Here is a 21259-nt window from a genome sequence, read left to right on the forward strand (position 1 = left end):
CACTAGGCTTATCCACACAAGTGAGGTACCATTTTTATTGGGATTTTGTTGGGGAATGCTGGGGTAGAAGGAAGATTGGGACTCCCCCTCAGATTCCAGAACTTTGTAGCATCATGTGAGGGAAAAGTTTTTTTTTGCCAGATTTTGAGGTTTGCTAAGGATTCTGGGTAACAGAACCTGGTGAGAGCACCACAAGTTACCCCATCCTGGGTTCCCCTAGGTGTCTAGGTTTCAGAAATGTCCAGGCTTGCTAGGATTTCCTTGATGCCGGATGAGCTACAGGCCAAAATCCACAGCTAGGCACTTTGCAAAAAACAAGTCAGTTTTCTTTGGGAAAATGTGATGTGTCCATGTTGCGTTTCCTGTCGCAGGTATTAGGCCTACCCACGCAAGTGAGGTACCATTTTTATCGGGAGACTTGGGGGGGACACAGAATAGAAGAACAAGTGTTATTGCTCCTTGTCTTTATCTACATATTTTCCTTCCAAATGTAAGACAGTGTGTAAAAAAGACTTCTATCTGATAAATGCCCTGTAATTCACATGCTATTATGGGGTCCCCGGAATTCAGAGACATGCAAACAAACACTGCTCCTCAACAAATTATCTTGTGCACATTTTGGAAATACAAAGGTTTCCTTGATTCCTATTTTTCCCCCTTTATATTTCACCAAATTAATTGCTGTATACCCTGTATACAATGAAAATCTATTGCAAGGTGAAGCTCCTTTATTGGCTCTGGGTACCTAGGGTTTTTGATGAACCTACAAGACCTATATATCCCCGCAACCAGAGGAGTCCAGCAGATGTAACGTTATATTGCTTTCAAAAATCTGCCATAGCAGGAAAAGGTTATAGAAAAAAACGTGGACAGAAATTGCTCTTTTTTTTTAACCTCAGTTTCAATATTGTTTTTATTTTAGTTGTTACTTTCTGTAGGAAAACCTTGAAGGATCTACACAAATGACCCCTTACTGAATTCAGAATTCTGTCTGCCTTTCAGAAATGTTTAGCTGTCTGGGATCCAGCATTGGTTTCGCACCCATTTCTGTCACTAACTGGAAAGAGGCTGAAAGCACAAACAAATAGTAAAACTAGGGTATGTCCCAGTAAAATACCAAAATTGGGTTGAAAAATGTGTTTTTCTGATTCAAGTCTGCCTGTTCCTGAGCTGGGAAGATGGTGATTTTAGCACTGCAAACCCTTTGTTGATGCTGTTCTCAGGGGAAAAACCACAGGCTTTCTTTTGCAGCCCTTTTTTTCCCATTTTTGTTTTAAACAAATTTTAGCTGCACTTTGGCTAATTTCTTGGATTCCAGGGGAACCATAAACTCTGAGGGCCTCTAGAATCTCTAGGATGTCGGAAATAAAGGACTTGAGTTTGGCGTAGGTAGTTTATGTGGGCAAAGTTATGAGGGCCTAAGCTCAAACTGCCCCAAGTAGCCAAAAAAAAGGCTTGACACAAGAGGGGCAAAAGGCCTGGCAGCGAAGGGGTTAAAGTAGATAGTTAAGATACAGGAGATACTTTTATGATTCACTTTTCTGTTCACTACATATCTTTTTTCACTACACAGATCCCATCACTATCCTCCCAGATGGAGTTGGTATTCCACCTGCAGAAACAAGTGTCCAGGTGGGTGATGCCATCCAGTAGTTAAACAATAGTAGTGATCACTTACATTACTACTGGCAATTACTGGTTGAGGGTTTCAGGGTTACCCCTCAAAAACCCCGATTATAGTGATGTGATATGTGTATCATAAACAAAAGTAGGGAAGAAGAGCTGCTGCCACTGATACTTCTGTGTCATAGGTTTAGTTGACATTTGTTCAAGATCCTGTGCACTTGTGTTTGCTGAAAGACCTTCTCTTTGGGATCTAGACAGTTTTAATGTCTGCTGCTGGTCTTCTTGTGCTTTTTTGGATTTTCCCTGAGACAGCGCATGCACTGTGAGTGAAATGTTTTGTGTTTAAAAAAAAAAAAGAAAAGGGGGGAAACAGCTCAGAACTCACCCATTACTTACCATTTGTTGACTTTGACGCACTTTTGTTTCCTCGATTTTGATTGGTCAGCACCTCCTGCATCCTCCTGGGGCTTTGATTGTTTGTCCCGGCTGTGGAGCAATGACTGACCGCAGATTCCTGTCTGTGGTCAGTGTCCTTCCACTGGCTGCGCAGATCAGCAGGCACCTTTTTTTTACTTTTCTTCTTGCACTCTCTAAGACTGCATATGTCTGCAGTCCGACCCTCATCCTCTGCTGTCTGTCATATTGCCTCCGTCTGTGCTGTTGCCCTAACCTTCGTCCTCCCTCATGTCCTTCTCCTGCTGTCTTCTGTTGCAGATTCCTCTCTCCTCCCCACCCCTCCCTTGCGTTGCTTGTACCCACTGTCTGTTGTTTTGATGCTTCATCTCTACCTCATGTTGCTGCTACCCTCTCTCCATTGTGTTGATGCTTCATCCCTCCTCCCACATTCCGTGCTCTTGCCCCAACCTCCCTCCTCTACCCCATCCTCATGTTTCTTGCCCCATTTGCCATCTGTTATGTTATTTTCCCAACTTGGTTCCCTCTGCCCTTTCAAACCTCCGCTCCGCTGCAAAGAACATTAACGAAGCCAAATAGCACTTGCATATGTGAGAGCTAGTTGGCCTTGTCAATGTTCTTTTTTTATGTTTAGATATATTGCACAGCAGTGTTGGCTGCTGTGCAACATAGCTTAAAAGAAGCGCTATATAATGCATTCAACGCTTGCATAGTTGTAGCTTTTATTTATTTATTTATTTTATTTTAAGCCTTGTTGCACAGCAGCCTGCCTCTATGCAACTTGTAAAAAAAAAATTGGCAGAGCCAATATAGCTTGCATTGGTGAAACATACAGGCTTTGCCAATGCTTGTTTAATTTGGAATTCTGTAAACTATTTGCTTTGTGACTTGTACACACATGGCCTGCAGTTCTGGCCTTTTCCCAAAAAGGGTACTAATAATTGATTGTGTTTTGCATATTTCATACAACAACATGCATACAAAGAAGAAGCCGAAAATTAATATGAGGATGCACACATGCAGGCATAATATCAAACTCAAACATCAGCTTGCGGTTCATCGTATTAGAAGTCATTCAGCCTCATTACTAGATCTACTACTGAACCTTCATTTTTTGTTTCGGAAAGGCACTGCATGTCGCATGTGAGTCTCAAAACTCTGAATCTGAGCATTTGTGGGGTATCAGGAAGCCCAACCCTCTGTCAGCAGAGAAGCTACTCAACTAGGGATTGCTCACTTATACATATACTATTTAACCACAATCGCCAGAATTGTATTTTATGATACATCTGTGTAATCCTCTCTTTGCTAATCCTTCCCCAAAACACATGTCCTGTGATTGTAGTAGTCACATCACAGTTGAATTATTGCAGTGCCAGCCACACATGGCTGCAAAAAAGATCTTGCTCAACTTCAAAAGAACTAACACCAGATGGCAAAGCCTATACTTATCTAGAAGTGCAGTGATCATATCTAGCCTTATAATTATGAATTCCTGTCAGAAAAATACTATGGTATTAATGCCGATCATAACCACCAGGAAATAATCTGCGTAATGGACGTACACTATGAGCAAAAGGAATATGTGACTCCAAAGATAATTGATTTTATTAACATGCTGGAGGACAGTGCAACCCTGTGTGATAGTTCTAAAATTTTAACCTTACGCTGTTAAGTATGGGGGAATTAAGAATCAGTAGTTTGGGGCTACTGATTTAGTAACTCTCCAAGAAAAGTTGGTATGGGGCTCCTGGGTAAATATATGCCCAATGTTTTCCCTACCTTGATTTTGAAGAAAAGTGTTTGGATTTGTTTTTTTACATTAAATGCATGAATCCTGGTCCTTCATCAGCAGCAAAACACTTTGCCAAGAAATAAGACTCCAGCTCAAGGGCAAAGTATGTTGTGTCGTCCCATTAGGTTTGGACATTCTTTCAAGATATGGATAAGGAGGCCCAAACAACAGTGGTGCCTCTCAGCCCGAATGGAAGGCTGATGACAATTTTGCAGCAACAAACCCTTATCAAAGTAGGCCATGGATGGGATTACAGTTTGGTCCTGGGTAGCTGAGTTTTTAACCAGGCAAACCCAATATCATTCTACTATTTCCTCTTCTTCATTTTAACCAATAAGTGTTTACCCTGGAATGTTTTTTCAAACCTATGTAAAAAGTTATTTCTAGATAGTCTTAAGGCAGGAATTATATATCTGTAAGAGACCTGGGTAACTGAGAAAGGTCGGTTGGAGAACTATTACATAATCAGCTTCCCAGTGCGAAGCTGAAGCACTGGACAACACAGGTGGAGGAATTCCTATTATGCTGCTAGTGCACTAAATGCAGACTTATAATGTCTTTCACCATTCAGGTATTGCAGTGTGGTGCTTAAGAATGGATTTTCGATTACCTGTTCCAACCTGCCTAATTTCTGGTTATTTTATAGTTTTTACATGCCTCATGGATTGCATTATAATATATTATTTTGGTCTAGTTTTGAGATTATATCTCTGATTACAGAAAACTAACTGGCCAGTCATATTTTCATGGTTGATGATTTAAACATCAAAATATCCTAACAGATACTTGAATTCCTTAAAGATGTCGAGAGGAAATAAGCCTGAAACATTCCGGTTGTTCACTTCCCCCAGATCTCCAGACCAGATAAGTGAGGAATTAAAATTCTGGGGTAACTGAGGGCGACCTGATTATGTGATTGCGACTTGTTGTTTTGGAAGATTGCCTCCCAGAAAATCTAATACAATCAGGACCAAGAGATGTGTCTATATTTGATTGCCATATCCTCTCAAGAAGCTTTCTAGCATCTTTCTGAGACCCACATTTTAGAGAATAATTTAAGCAATAATTGTTTTGTAACCATTAGAATTAACCTCTTCCCAAAATTAGCATTGGGTACAATCTAAAAGGCAGATGTACCATAATACAGATATTTTGTAACTGAATACACTGGAACCCAATAAATGTATTATTCCATCAAGATATGTAAATTAATGCAGTTGAAACCTTGATTAGTCGTGAGAATAGTATTATTGACAAGTTTAAAGGAATGTGTGAAAACATTTGTTAAAAAAAAATGCAGCGAAGCAATTCATTTCATAAGGCCTTCAGACCAGTGTCGGGGACAGAGAGTTCAGCTGAAAATGTCTTCAGAAATAAATAAGCATATCCTTTGACATGCGTTATTTGTCAACTCAAGCTAGATTAACTAGGGTGTGGCATTAGAAGAGAGTTGGATACCAGGCTGCGTTTAAAAGGCACCCTGTGGACTAGTCGTGGATATGCCTATGCCCAGCTTGTTGCATAACAATGTGGAACCAAGGTTCTTGTATTTCTGATAACTATACCTTATCAGCAGTACATGAATTACTCGTCTGATCTTTATGATTCTGTCACATTGATGCCTTGGCATTTATTTTTGTACCTTTGATGTTAGCCTCCTCTGCCTTCCTAAATACCAGTCCTCTCCATCAAGCTTCAGAGTTGATTATACCTATGGGGCTATACATTTAGGGGCCATAGGTCCTGATCAGATTATTTTTGCTGTGGATAAAAAAAAAAGCTCAAGCTTTGGGCCAGTTTCCTGGCACGGTTGTTTTCGCATTGCTATGGATAAGACACTGTAACCAGGCAGTACCATTCATTCAGTTTATAAAAAGGCTTCTGCAAATTACCTAGAAGCTACAAATTGCTCTCCTCAACTCAGTTGGCTACATGTATTACAAAATTAATCTGGAAGACCTCCAGTCCTCCGTATAAAACAATTAAATAGTTCTGATTGAGCAGTCCGGCGTTAAAGCAGATTGCCCAACTCTTGGTAATATAGCTATCATGCAGGACATATTGGGTAAGTATGTGTGGCCTGTGGGGGTCAGCCAGTGTGCTGTCCTTCAACAGAGTTGATAAACAGCTCTTTGGAAAAACACCTTGATCGCTCTGAAGATCTTCCCAGGATTGCTGAAATTAATTATTGCCTTTCACTCCTCCACTTCATTCCAGTTATTCCTTGGAGGGTGTTGTGGTCTGTCTCTGAGGAGCCCAACACAGAACTACTTGAAGCAGAGATGTTTGCTGGCACCCTTCATTTGCATGTCTTACCATCTAAGCTAAGCCAGATAACCGGCAATTTCGCTAAGCTTGCCACTAGCTCATTGTGCACCTTACTAAATGCTGATGATGTGATCTGACTGGACCTGACTGGACCTAACTCCAAAAGGCCTGCAAAAATATCTAGACTAATTACAGTCTTGTGCGTCTGCACAGGTTTTGCGCATACATATTTGTAAAACTGAGTTCATGGTGTTTAGGAGTTGGACTAAGAAATGTATTAAGTACTCATTGTTACAGGATAAATTAGGAAGGGTGAAAACTTACACCTAGTTAGGGATCTATGGTCTAAGTGATCAGCACAATATACCCCAACAAGGAGAAAAGGTTTTAGCCAGTTTGGGGTGGGGGGGGGGTGTTGGGGGGGTGTGGGGTGTTGGAGGTGGCTGGTTCTTTTTACAATTCCTATCAGATGTAGGCATTTCAACCATCTAATTATTAATATATATATATATATATATGAAGCTGAAGTAGCATTTTTATTGATTTTTGCAATACAGGGCTTTTTTTTATACTTCTTGGTCTTTTTCTAATAAAATAGAGGGGGAAAGTCTACAAAACATGTGTTGTGCTTTTATTACAGGTTGGGCTACATTGATCTGTTGGGATTTGAGATTGTTCCACTCAATAGAGGATTTCTTGAGAAAATTGTTGAATATTGATCTCATTAGGGCAAGGTGACAAACCGTTCAATCCACAACATTTATTTTGCCCTGCAGCTTTCTGGGCTTTCTTAGCGAACCTTCCAGAGTCGGTCCTTTGGTCAACTATCTCTGAAAACATTAGTTTCCCAGGGTGGCCCAAGACCTGAGAAGGACCACTGCTCGTATTTTAGCAAATACAGTATCATTGTGGATTTTGCATTGGTCAAAAAATGCCCACCTTGAATTATCAAAGGTGAATGTTTTTTATTACTGAGGGCATATTCTTTCTCTGTAAGAGTTGTCACTGGGGAATGGGCAATACTAGCATAAAATGAAGGTATTTGCACTTTATGTAATAATGCAATTCAGGATTTTAATCAGTTGTTTTTTGCTGTGTCTTAAGATTGCAACAGTTATAGTTTTTGCGTCCACTTTTTCTTACATTTGGCATGTGCTTGACAAATGAATTATAAACGTATATCATTTATCCACAGAATGAGCACATTAGCTTTACTTTGTTTTTGCTTATGCTTGTAAAAACAAATGTAGACTCAGTTTTAAGCGTTATTAACTTTGATGTGGGTTTCATGGTGGTAATTATTTGTTTATCTCTGATGAGGTCTAATACAAAGATTGACTGATTGATTGAGTACTTATCTCTTGACCTCCAACTTACAGGTCTTTAGCAATTCATCATCCCTGTTGCTTGTCATTTGTGGCCTTCATCCTGCCTTTCTCTTGCCCCTTTCCAACCTGTCTCTTCCCATTCCTTTTTCAGTCTTACTCTAATGTTTTCTTTCGTGTGCTCCTCACTCTTGCTGCATTTTGCCTTCTAGGGGGAGTTTGGTGGGCAGTGCATTCTTTATGGCACAGCATCATACAACGATACCGGCAAGGCCTTCTACATCTCTGGCTTCAGTAGCTTCTCACTCTGCTACTTCGTTTCTGCCATCTCCGTACTGATAGCCCTGTACTGCTTCTCCATCGTCCTGTACTGGGTGTACGCCAGCTGTGTTGACGACATCAAACGGTGAGGAGCCACTTAATGTGCTTTTAGTGTATCTTATGCCCTCAATACCACTGACTCCTGGATCAGGGGTGGTGGATGGCCAGTGAACCTTTTGCACATTTTGTGCAAGAAGGCCTGGATACCAGGGTACAGCATCACTCAAGGAACTTGTTGGACCTTTATGTTTCAGAAAGTTGGTCCAAGGATTCAGCATTAACCTGCTCTGATTCAGTATCAGGATACCAAGGCACAGCTGTGCTTTGCTGCTTACCCATGATTAATGTAGGATTAATAGGTGTTGATATGTTGCCTTCTCTCCAGCACGTTTTCTTCTTAAGCTTAGTTTAATGAGTGAATCTGTGTACTGTTTCAGGTTCATTTTAATGTTGAGATGTCTCATCTCCCATCCCTGGTTCTCTCTGTTGGGTATATTCCCCATTCTTTCCATTCCCACCCAGGTTTTCCTCAGTGGTATTCTTGCCATTGTAATCCTTCTGAACGTTTCCATTCTTTTGTACTATGCACAAGTTTCCTAAACACCTGTCTACATTTCCCCAAGACCAGCCGCCTCCTCCATTCTAAACCCACTTGCCAAAACTGTCTCCATGCCTCTGAAGCTCTAATTCCTCAGATTCATTATGCAGGGATGTGGAATTCCTATCGCCCAGGACATCTTGTTTGGGGTCAAGGGCAACAAGTTTTTATGTTTACTTTGTCCTTGGGACAAGTAGGCCCAACCCTCTGCAGCACAAACCCTTTGGCTGCCTGTTTACAGAGAGTGGCACTCTCTGCAGTTGAGGTAATGTGTTTCCAAAAGATATTGCTGTTCGAATTTGTATTTATGGTTCATTATTTGAAAGCCTTCATTATTAGGGTGAGGGCTGTAAATAAATGTTTTAAGGTCACACTTCACTACTGCCATTGGTTCCAGTACAAAAAAAACAAACGTGTATACACATGTTTGAAAAGTTTAGGCTATGAGGCTAAGTATAATGCTCCCAGAATGCTCTCTGATTAGATGCAAATGAAGTGTCATTTAGTAAAATGTGTTGATGCATGCTAGTATTTCCCAAAAATATTTCTAATGGAAAATCAGTGTAACCATTTTCAACACGATTATGGGAAGCATGAAAATAAACAAACACTAACAAAGCCAACTGATCTGACATATTTTTATAAGTCTTTTAGGTTCATCAATGCGTGTCTTGTTTTGACATGGCTTTTGTAACACTTTATTGTTGTGGGAGCTACCAGGCCCCCAACATTGTAACAAACACTGGCAAAAAAAAAACCAAAAAGTTTTTGAACTCTAAAAGCACACGTTGCCACCAGTGGCATAACAAAGGCCTCGCAGCCGCCCTCCAGGGGGCCCCTTCAGCACAGCACCTGCCCTGAGTGAGTCTGGAGAGGGGGCTCCTCCATGTTCTTTGCAAAGGGGCACCCTCCAGTTTCGTTACGTCACTGATTGCCACTGTAGTTCCTGACACTGAACAAAACTACTTTGTGTGCCAATATGCTCCTTGTTGAAGAGCAGAATGCGATCACTCACAGTAAAGCCAGCCGAAAGAGAGAGAAATAGAAGTTTAATAAAAACAAAATGTCTTTGTTAACACCAGACCTAATTAGGGACCAAGACCCACATGTAGGTAGCTTTTTGCATATCGCAAACAGCGACTTTCGCTGTTTGCAACGTGCAAAAAGCACATTGCGATGCACAAACCCAGTTTTGCGATTCGGTAACCTGGTAACAGGTTTGCGACTCGCAATTTGGAAGGGGTGTTCCCTTCCTAATTGCGACTCGCAGTGCAATGTAGGATTGGTTTGTGACCGCGAACGCGGGTGCAAACCAATCGCAGTTTCAAATGGGTGCTAACACTTTCGCAAAACCATTGTGAATGTCACTGTAAACATTTTTTCAGAGCAGGCAGTGGTCCTGCGGACCACTGCCTGCTCTGAAAAAAATGAAACGAAAACGTTTCATTTTTCGTTTTTGTAATGCATCTCGTTTTCCTTTAAGGAAAACGGCTGCATTACAAAAAAAAAAAATGCTTTATTGAAAAGCAGTCACAGACATGGTGGTCTGCTGTCTCCAGCAGGCCACCATCCCTGTGAGGGCCTCCATTCGTCAGGGGGTCGCAAATTGCGACCCACCTCATGATTATTCATGAGGTGGGCATTTGCGAAGCCCTTGCGAATCACAGATGGTGTCAGAGACACCATCCTACATTCGGATTTGCGACTCGCAAATTGCAAGTCGCTCTGAGAGGCTATTATCAGAGCTCTTACATAATGAGATTGCTGCCCTAATTTGTCGCCACACTACATGGCACCAAAGGGACAAGTAGATCATTTTACAGGACAAGTAGATTTGAGAAGCAACCTGTCCCCTGGACAAGCAGATATTTTAATAAATTCCACACCCCTGCTATGTAAGCTTCAGTGACCAGGTTTCTCTTCTCCCCAAAAACATGTTTCCCATAATTCTCTGCTGAGACTCCAAAAAGGTTATCGAGCCTGCAGTCTGGCATTGTTCAGCCCCTTCCTTGAGATTTCAGGGGTGTCCTAGCTGCAGTCCATTTGTCCAGAACATTTTGGCACTACTAAAGACAAACATTCTCTTCAGTAGCGCAGTGCCCAAGTGTGGGAGGAGAATTCCACTAGCTATGCTCCCTCCCACTCGTCCACCAGTCATTTTGTTCCACTGTGTCGGGCTGAGCATTTCTTGCTCATTTGAGTTTTTGCATCCCTTTTTGAAATCATGTTAAGTGTATTTTTAGGTCTTTTACTTCCTCAGAAAACCACCATATTTTGTGCTCATCTATTGTCCAACTTTAATCCATAAAAGTACTGCCAATAAGTGCTATCAGATGTTGACTCAAACTGTTTGTGCTTTGTAGTTCCAGAGGCCTGAACACCCCTGGTCTGATTGTGTACTCTGATAGTTCTTTAAAAGACAACAGATATATTGAGTGGGGTTATCTTTGTTTTTGATTACTTCTCTGGAAGATGACTTTTCTTTCTGCACATTTTGACCTGCCAGTCGGGAAAGGACAGACAAGTGTTCTTGAACCTGGCTATGCAAATATATGCTAATGTGCATTTTTATGTTCTTGGCCCCTTCCTGATCGTACCTAGAATCCATTTCACTAGACAGATGTTTCAGTACACAAAATTTGTAGACCTACCTCACGGAGATTAGCCTAAAGCTTTTGCTAACCCTCTGCTTAACCGATACTTGTGCATCTTCTTTGGTTTCATGTATTCAATCCCCTGTAAATGTAATGATATTCATGAAGGACAATTAACTGTTACTTGTTTGTTTCTGTAGTTCCACTATCATATATATTTTCATTCAGTACAAAAACATTCCAACTATCTCCCAGGTAAAGCAAGTGGGTCTAATAATGGCATAGTGATTAATACCCTTACTATAGCACACCTGTGAAAGTGACATGTGGGTGAACTGACTGCTTTGCAGGATGGGAATCCAGAGCAGCCTGCTGAATTGAAGTGAGTGCCCATCTCTTCATTAAACATTCTTCCAATTTAACACAGCTTAATTATGTTATTTATTTGTAAAGGAACAATTAAGGTCTGCTTATTTAGTACTTGAATGTAATTATAATTGGGATCTAATTAACAAAACATCAAAATGTTTTAGAATAAATAGACAGTGTTTAAATGCTTTTGGAAATAAATATTTGTCTTTGAAAACGTCTTCTGCTTTGTTGATCACAAGCACAGATAATATCATGATTGTTCATTTAATAAGACTAGCCATGATGACAAACTAGAATTACAAGCTTCCTGCTCGAGGTTGTAATGGCAGTCTGGCAAAAGCCCACTCCTCGGAGGTGTTGAACAGAAGATTGTGCACACATCTGCCTAATATGGCCATCTAACTGTGTTCCCACGTATAAAAACACTTTTCTTTGTGTTTCGTAGCCTTGATTCCTGTATCTTAGCTGTCATTTTTTTTTTTTACATCTATCTAACGTTAAGAAATGGTATAGATCCACTTCCCCTCAAGCTGGTCTGTTGTCTCTGAAACTGGGTACAAAGACTGCACAAAGAGAACACCAGCTTGACCTCTAGGTTCAGTTCAATTTACTGGTTAAAAAGGCATATCTTGGAGGTGTTCAGAAACATCAGATGTCTGCCTTCCAGTCCGATGTGGACGTGTAATAAATTCAATAGATTGGCCTCCTTCACTCAAAGGTTGCCTTCAAACTTACAAAACAGAAAGTAGGAATGATGAGGCAAGAGGAGTGCCTGAAACTCATATCTCCGTTTACGCCTAGACTGGTATAGCATTCATTTTCCTCCAGGGGAAAGTGTCTCACAATTGTATACGGCTGCACGAATTAAATTAAGCAACTATTGTTTTGCCACTTAGGAAAGCACATGCAGAGTACCCCATGAATTTTCCATCTTTCGTCTGCTTTGTTTTTGTTTTTGTTTTGGATAACCAGTTTTTATTAGGTTTTATCATAGACAACATAAACCACTAAGATGACACAGAAGGGTACATATCATATAGATCACAATGAAAACATGCAACAGTACACAACGGTACAAGGTGAATGATCAAAAGGAGACAAGGGCGCAGAAACATAAAACTCACTGCGGTCAACAGTTCATCCCAGTTGACGCAACCATTTCCCCCATACGCATTTGTGCTTTCAAGGACATCCTCTGCCTTCATATATAGGTCTCTCCTGCTGTGCGCACCAGTCCACTCCTATCCTCCACTGTGTTATCACTGGAGGAACACTGTTATTCCTTCGAGTTGCTATGTCACGCTTAGCCACCATGGTGGCCTTGCCCAGGAATGCCCTAGCTGCCCTACAACCCTCCTGAACCCTCAAGGGCTCCCAGCAGCAGCATCAGAAGGGAAATATCTACCCCCCAACTTAACACATCTGAGAGTTACCTTGTCATGGCTGTCCAATTTCTTTGAATCACGGGACATGACAACACCATGTTTTAAAAGTCAGAAGGGGAACCGGAGCAGCGGGGGCAAGCAGGGTCGGGGAGACTGCCCAGTGTAGTCTGGCCGGGGTGAGATCAGGACAGTACAGATAATAGGTCTGAATCAGATGTAACCTGGAGGAGCTGGTTATGACTCGAGGGGGCCATCATAGCATCTTGCCAATCATTATCTTCTAGGGTACCCACCCTCGCCTCTGCTTTTTAATATTTTTGTGACCACTTGCAGAAGTGAATTTCCGGGACTTTATCTTCCTAATGTACATGATGACGCACAGAACCATGATGAGGCTAAGAAAGATCCTGCTGTTGCTCCTATCAAACTACATAATGGAATTGGCATGGGTACTATTTCTACCCTGCTAAGAATTCGGCAATCTTTTATATTTAGGAGCTGCAAAGAAAGAAATCCAAAACCTCTAGAGGTTCCAGATCCAGCAGCTCAATTTAGTTTGAACTTAAAAATAAAGAAAAACCCCGTCCACAATAAAGTTATTTATACTGGCTCAACAAAGAATAAACTTCAAAGTGCTTTGCACAATATACAAGTTGCTTCAGGGAACATGGTATTTATCCTCAGAAATTAACCCCACACACACCATGTTCCTGGTCACGCATTCAGATCGAACAAAAAAACATAGTAAAAGGCCTGAGAATCGCACTGTGGAACGTTATGGATCCTTGAATTCGAAACATGTCAAACTTTTCAGCTGTCAAACGAGTGCTACCATGGGAATTCCCATAACTTCGTGTCCGGGCCCCATCCCCTCCCTCACTCACAAGAGGTTGATTTTAAAGCAGTCGAAAGCATTAGTACATGTCATTTACAGAACCCCAAAAAAGAGGTGCTTTAGTAAGGCCATTTGTTTAGTTTGATCTCCTCAATACTATTGATGTTTAACAGTGAAAGTGAAAACGTTTCCTATAGAGCTACGTAGCATAGAGGACATGTTCTTGTGTGCAGGGACTAAAAATAAATTTACCTTGCACAAAGCAAGAGCTTGCAAATACACTTGTTGTGTTAGACCTTCTTCTAACGCTTAGTTCTGCTGATCACAATCAAGCTCCCAATACAGACTGTAAGTATATGTACAAGGTATATTAGCACCATCAAAACATATGTTTACTGCACACCCCAGCCTCCTTTCTCATATTAGACTTTCTTTCAGTTGGTAGAGCAACCAGTTCCTTAGAACTATGTTGTAGGTTCTTACTTTCTATTATATATATATATATATATATATATATATATATATATATATATATGAGAGATAATATATTTCTTCCTCATTAGATTCTTTACCTCCTCCAAAGAAAGGTTCTTTTACCCCTTGAATTCTCTCTCACTATTTCTCTAACCCCATGTACTCTTAGACCTTTTTTGTATCACCCTGGCCACCTCTGATGTTCTGTCTTCTTTGTACTAGGTTTGATTGCTGATGCAGTGTTTTTGTCCTGCCTTGCAGTGGTTCTATCTGGCTCAATATCTCACTGGTGGTGTCTTCGCTGGTCCTCTTCTTCCTGCTGGTTTCAGCATGTATCCTGCGCGTCGGCATGGATGCTTTGTGCGATTCTATTCTGAAGACCAAACAAGTGGAAAGGTAATACCGGTGTCATTGCTCCTTCTGCATCTTTTCGAATATCAAAGCTTGCCTCCCTCCATTGGTACTGTTTTACTGTCACATTTAACATTGCTGCTCTGAGATTATATCTTTATTGTTCTGTGTGTAGCTTTTCCCCACACTCTCTTGTGATTTTTTTTTCTGAATATGTTTACCTAGTATTGTTTCCTTTCTGACATTTTCGTCTTTCACTTTCTTAGTCTCTATCATTTGTCTCTTTTTCACCTTGACCTCCGTCCACATCCTGTCCCTTCTGTTCTTCATCTATGTACCTGGCTGTCTTTCTGTTTCATGTCCCTTCATATCTCCTTCATTGCTCCTATCTTGCTATCTTTGTCTCTTTCCCTTCTCTGTCACTTTTTCCTCCTTCCACTGACTTTCACTCTTAATATTCACCTATGCACTTGTTGGTGTCTCTTCCCATCAACACTCTGAATCTGTCTATTCCCTCTTCTTACCTATCTCAGTTGTGGAACAGTCTCTATAATGGAATCCTATTTGATGTTCATTAACTTTCAAATTTATATGCTTATTTTGATTAGTACAATTTTTATTTTCAAAATGAATGTTCTCAGGTAAAGATACCTATAGGAGGAAACATTTTATTTATTTTAAACTACTTAATTACAATTAATGTAGCCCTGTAAAACGTACTTAGCTGAAAGTCCTGCTTTATCATGTTATCAAAGGCGAAAAAGTAGGAAAACGGATATTATTGGCATTACTCTTGATATGGAAAAATGTTGACAGAGCTTCTTTATGGACTTTAACAACTCTCTTGTATTGAATTTGCCATTCCAAGTATGGCTAGTAGACCCGTGGCAATTCCTTTTTCTTCCTGGTATACCTAAGATCCCTAAACAGATCAGTGCTTTAATTTGCCAATTCCTATCATGTATAAAGTTTTTCAAGAGCATTTTCTAGGATGTCAGCTTATCGAATTAGCATTTTTCCTCACTATAGAACATTTATTATTAATTTTTCTCGTTTGTTTAAACAAATGAATCATTTCCCAACTTATTTTTTCACTCCTATGATAACTCTGATACGTTTTTATCCTGTGATGGTAAGACATTTTAGACTTATAGTTCTTGTTCTTGGCTCTTACACTGTTAAAGAGTGTGGCATATGTTAATAAATGCCACACAGTAGGTTGAAGGACAGAAAGGTTGTTTACTGAAGGCTATGCTGGGCTTTTCCAGAAATAGCAAAGAACCATACACTTCAGAATGTCATGCCGACGAAAGGACCAGGGAAACTAGAAGTCCACCCAAAACGTCTCAAGTGCCACTCTGTCACCCCTTGTTGTCCTTCTGAGAAGTGGACAATCACTGCCATTATTGCATCCCTATATTGTCGATAGCCTAACTGGCAATTTAATTGATGTCAAGACACCTTTTTCTAGTAAAATGTTCCTTAATTGCCATCAATGTCTTTCTCGTCAACAATGGTTTTGTCTTTGACATCCTCATCCTTGTGGCTCTCTTTGCTGTCACCTTGAGAAACCTCAAGACACATACCTCAAAGTGCATGAACTCAAGGAAAAAAGAGAAGGACCTTGAGTACGTATTCAGCCCATCAAGAGTATCCTTTGGATCCCGTATATGTTCAGAAAATTGCTCCTCTCTATCACTACCCCTGGGCAGAGGCTCCTCAACTTAAGAAGTTCAACCTACACAGGACTAATCACATACCAGAGACAAATCTTCTTGCCATCATAAATACTCCCTCAGGTCAAAATGGAGGAAACTTGAAAGGCAGATTCATGCTAGAAGAAGCAGCAGACTGCACCAGTGTTTCATACCTTGGTCATAAGATCTTCAGTCACTTGTAATAATGATCTAAGTAGCTTTTCTATATGGGTTGCATTCTTCTCTTCATAACAGAAGTTACTGTTACCTTTGAAAATAATAATCCAGGATTTGTAAAGTACGCAGATCGCCTGTGAGGGTCTCAAGGTGCTGAATTGTAGGCACGGGGAGATTAAGTGATTTGCCTAGAATCACAGGATGTTGAGCCGATGCCGAGACTCAAAACTGGTTCTCCATCGCCAAAGTCGGCAGCTCTGGCCGTTACGCCACGTCCTCCCCTTACCTAACCTAATGGTACTCATTTGTTCAACGATGGAAGGATAGAAAGTAATTTTGTTAATTTATTTATTTAGATGTGTTGTAGAGTGTTTGTTTTCCTAATGTGAACAAGTAGGAGCATGGTACATGGTTAAAAAGATCAATTCAAAGCAGTAAATAAGTGGGCTGTCCTAGTCTAGTATATTGAATTAACACTATCTGTCATTCTTTTGTTGCAACCTTGGAGAGATGCTACGTATACACTGTCTTGAAAAGTTCAATTTTAAATATTTTCGTGTCTTAGTTCTGAGTTGGGAGGTCCATACAGTTCTACAGTTTAGGACCTTGCATTTTTATGGAATGTCTGCTGTGCATCCCCTGGGACAGATATAGTGATGCTGGTTGGAGGTTCCTAGTGTGGATGTAAAATGGAGCCAATCTGCAAATATACATTTCTTCCAGACCTTATGGATAATGAAAAGTATTTTAATTTTATAATGACATCCAGTGTAAGCCAGTGGTGGACAGGCTTAGCAGGTTGGATCTACCTTACATTTAGGCATATTTTGGTGGCTTGACATTTAGGACATTAAAACCTGTTTAACAAGTTTCTTTTGAAGATCCGTACAAACCAGTACAATAGTCTGCAAGCACCAAAACATCTTGCTGGCTTGGAGTTTGAAGTAGTGTCAGAATTAGGGGATGCATGAAAAGTTGCAAGTTAACACTCATTACTGCAGTGTTAATTTGATGTTTGTATAAGAAATCAAAGATCATCTATTTTTGGCTTGAAAGATTGAGAAGAAATATGCTGTAGAATATACGACCAGTTGAAGGGAAGGGAGGTAGTATAACATCCTTCGTAAACTATTATTTCCATTTTGTTCTCCATTTGGGCAGGGGAAACCTGTTTTTGTACACATTTAGGTATGTTCTTTGCAATGGGCGACGTTGAAATGTCACTCAAATGTATTTTTCAAATTAGTATAGATGTGCTTGTTGTCGACATACATCTGTAAAAGTATCTTGTGCTGGACTATGGGTTAAGATGGGGTCCTATATATCAATTAAACAGTAGAAATGGGGAACCATAGAGTGACCCACTGGAGAACAGGTGTGATGATCTTTGTTGAGCCCTACCTCGGAGGAATTAACTAATCCAGTTAATGCTGCTATAGATACCCTAACCACTCTTTCAATCTGGGCAGTTGCATGTTACTGTCAACTGTGTTGTCAGAGGCATAGAAATCGAGAAGAAAAGAACAGCTTGCTGGCCTTTTACCAAGTGTGGGAAGGAGCCCCTCTCTAATGTTGGAGTGGTTTCTTGCTTTTCACAGGGATGAATCCTTATTGGATAGCTAGAAACAACTAATTTGTTTTCAGTAGTTGCTCCTTTACTACTCTTATTGGGATTTTGCTGGGATACAGAAGACTAGAGGTCAGCTTATAATTTGTCAGTGTGGGAGAGGAGGTGTACTATTAGTTTCTTTATTTGTGTGGGAATTAATCATGTTTCAGATTACTAGTGACGACCAACAGCAAGGAATACAGTATAATAGATAAGTCTTTTGCCACCCTGGGAAAGAATTGCTTCATGTATCACACAGGGCAAGAATCCACAGGCAGATGTGGTGCTTCAATCTTTGAGTCTGACATTCTTATCTTCTACTCGAAAGCTGGTTTAAAAGTTGTAAAGAATAACTGCATCAGGGTGGAAATTGAGATGATTGAGGTTATGACAGTATCAAAGTATGACATGTGTCTTAAGCGTGCAGTACTCCAAATATAGTTGCTGCTTGTTAGAGTTTGTACTCATATCATTATAGTGGATGGCCTACATGTTTGGTTACCCGTGCTGTATGTTGGTTTTGCTAACATGCAGATGTTTGACCTACATGCCATAGAAGATGTCAGCATAGAATATTTCTCATGTTAACAACAATGTAATATTTCATGAGTCCATGAATGAAGCAACAATAATGGTTGACATTGACACTTCTGTTCCACAAGAACAGACTTTGAATTTCAGAGAATTTTGGAGTATGGCAGACAAACTCTTCTGCAAAACCCATTAATGCCCCTGGTTCCTAGTCTACCAACCTAGTTGGACTAGGGAGATTTCAGCTCTCTAACCCCTGTTGTGAACCTGTCAAATTCCTCTTTGAACCCTCAGGTCACTCCTTTAGTCACTGATGCTGCCGGTCTTCGTTGCATACACAGTTGAGGGATTCAATGTTGAGGCACTCAACTTTGAGATATTTATTGTTGAGATTGTCAAAGTTAAGGATTTATAGTGTTTCTCCATTAGCGTCTGGAGGCCCTTCTTCAGAGAGGTCATCCACTTTGTGAAAAGTCACAAGTCTCATGAGTGATCTTCCTGTCCACCTGGTAGGTGGCCCCAGGAGACCAGATGCCGATGTCCAGCAAAAAGGTGGTTACTAGGCATATTATTAATATTCCATCTTCTACTGAGAAGCTATGACCAGTACATCATTGGAAGATGAGTTAAAATTGCCTAGAAGTGTAGAGTCTCCATCCACGCCAACAACAATGCCTTCTGTGGAGACTAACCCTCGTAAGCTACCACCATCAGTTCCGCAAAAGCATATGGAAATAAGGCATAGTTATCAGAGAGCAATAAAACATTATCCTTCCAAGAAGAAAAGGGAAGAACTACAGTTACTATAGCCCAGAGGTCTTCAGTTTGGGACTGGGTCCCCGGAAGGAGGCTGAATCGATGTAATGGGGAAAGGTCACCAGGTTCTAGCCAAGAGCAGTTTTTAATATGGACAAACAGACATACAGAGCCACTCTGTAATGGGCAATCAGTAACTATTGTCAGCCATGTCCAGGCTGGGATAGGTTCAAAGGGAAGCGCCAAATAACTCTACCACCTCATTTCTGATGAAGGAACCCACAGTTGACAATGTCAATGTGACAGGTGTGCCCATAGCATGTTTCTGTGGGATAACTGAACGTAGAAGAAATGTTTGAATGAATGTTCAAATTGTTAAATAAATCAAGGTTGCCTTGTGGACCTATTTCTATTGAAACATCTTTGGCCAGCCCTCATAATTTAACCAACAGTATGTTGCGTTTAAGAGATTGCAATTTCATTTTAGCATTGAAAGAATGGGCTCATTAATCCCATCTTGCTAAGTGGTCTCCATAAGAAAGCCAGGACTGGCTAGATCTGGCACACATGACTTGGGATCAGTTGCCAAGAAGGTATGATAATGTGGCAAAATAAATTAGCATCAGTGTTTGTCAAACTGTTTTTGATGCCATCTCAAGTCCCTTACAAGTTTTGGGTCCTCTGAATGCAATATTATTTCCAGTCTCACACATACTATTTGTCCTGGGAAAGAAGTAAGAAAGAAAATAGCATCTGGAAATTCTCACTTGATATATTTGACTTGCTTTGTCTACTCTTTATGTATCTTGAGTGCAAAGATGAAAAGCAGTACTGCAAGTTTGTTTTGTCTAATTTTGCCAAAAAGTGTGTGCTCAAGCCCTGAACCCTTCAACATTCTTTAATATGCTTGGGAAAGTATTTGTTATTTTAAGGGGCTCAAGTAAAATTGTTTCACAAGAGTGGAGGCACAACAGTAAAAGGTTTGAAGACTACTGCTCTAAACACTGTAAAGACAGGTCCAGCAGATAAAGGACTTGCACACCTCGAAGAAGGGTCACCTCCTTTTGAGGATCTGACATGAGTGGGTTCTTAGTAAGATCTTAAGATGCCACCTCCTAGACTATCCTTAGAAGATGATGTGGTCTAATTTCATGAAGTGATAAACAGGGCAGCTGCAAAATGTATTATTGAAGCAACTACCCTTGTTTATGAAACTCTTCTCTTTTGAGTTCTTCCGAACCAATACGCAAGACCCATAGTAGCTCTGGTTCTAGGCATTTTGAAATCCACAATGCATACTTTCTTGTCTTGAACCTCCATAATACTGGTTCATCGTCAAGTGAAAAAATACAGGTCTCCAAAATCAGATTCTCTAGTTTGAAGAGAAAAACTGTCTGTTTATTTATTTCTTGGTTGTGCCCACTGCCAGGAAGAATTAAAATGCCTCTGCTCTACTTCCTCAGCACCTCCCAAAAAAAGAGAGCAAGAGAATGCTGCACGCTTCACAACTGCTGTTGGGCCAGTACAGTAGACAACTATAAAACTCTCTGGCCCAATTTGTTGATCAGATTCTAGATGAGGGTTGAGAGAACTTTAAAGATCTACTGCAGAAAGGTGTGATCACCTCAGACTAGATGTAAGTGCAGCCAAGGGCTCTGCTGACTTTGTAGCTTGTGACTTATGTCATGGCATATCTTTGATGTACCTTTTGTGACTGTCAATCGTTTGACCGTGCTGATGTAACAAAATATAATGGACACCCCTATTTCAGGTTCACTCTTTGCAAGTCATGCCGATGAAGGATTCCAGCACATGAGGGCAGGATCCAGAAACCTTGAAATCACTTTGAGAAAAGAAAAGGTACTTTCATGGTCTACTTTGAAGGATATCAATAGGCCATTAGCGTTCCAGATTCTCTTATGCAAAAAAGCTGTAAAGGTTACAGCGCCAGGAACTACTACTTTTTTCAGAGGCAGCAATCACATAAAAATTGGCGCTCTCAGCAACTGCCTGCCACCATGGACATGGCCCCTTGAACGAACCAACGACATTCTTGGTTTGCCACCACTATCCAGCCCCTGGGTGTGGGAGGGGTTCATAGGGGGATCTGACTTTCCAACCATTTTCCCTC

The 21259-nt window shown here is 40.6% G+C and overlaps 1 protein-coding gene across 1 annotated transcript in view; it reads left to right on the forward strand.

Annotated features, from left to right (window-relative positions):
* TMEM179B (transmembrane protein 179B) overlaps positions 1 to 21259 on the forward strand; it is a 120495-nt gene that overhangs the window by 34240 nt on the left and 64996 nt on the right. The window contains exons 2-3 of the mRNA XM_069207181.1: positions 7641 to 7834; positions 14269 to 14403. Of these exons, the coding sequence (XP_069063282.1) occupies positions 7641 to 7834; positions 14269 to 14403 (329 nt within the window). The remainder of the gene's footprint in view (positions 1 to 7640; positions 7835 to 14268; positions 14404 to 21259) is intronic.

This window comes from Pleurodeles waltl, chromosome 9 (genome assembly GCF_031143425.1).
Source record: "Pleurodeles waltl isolate 20211129_DDA chromosome 9, aPleWal1.hap1.20221129, whole genome shotgun sequence".
In the NCBI taxonomy this organism is placed as follows: domain Eukaryota; kingdom Metazoa; phylum Chordata; class Amphibia; order Caudata; family Salamandridae; genus Pleurodeles; species Pleurodeles waltl.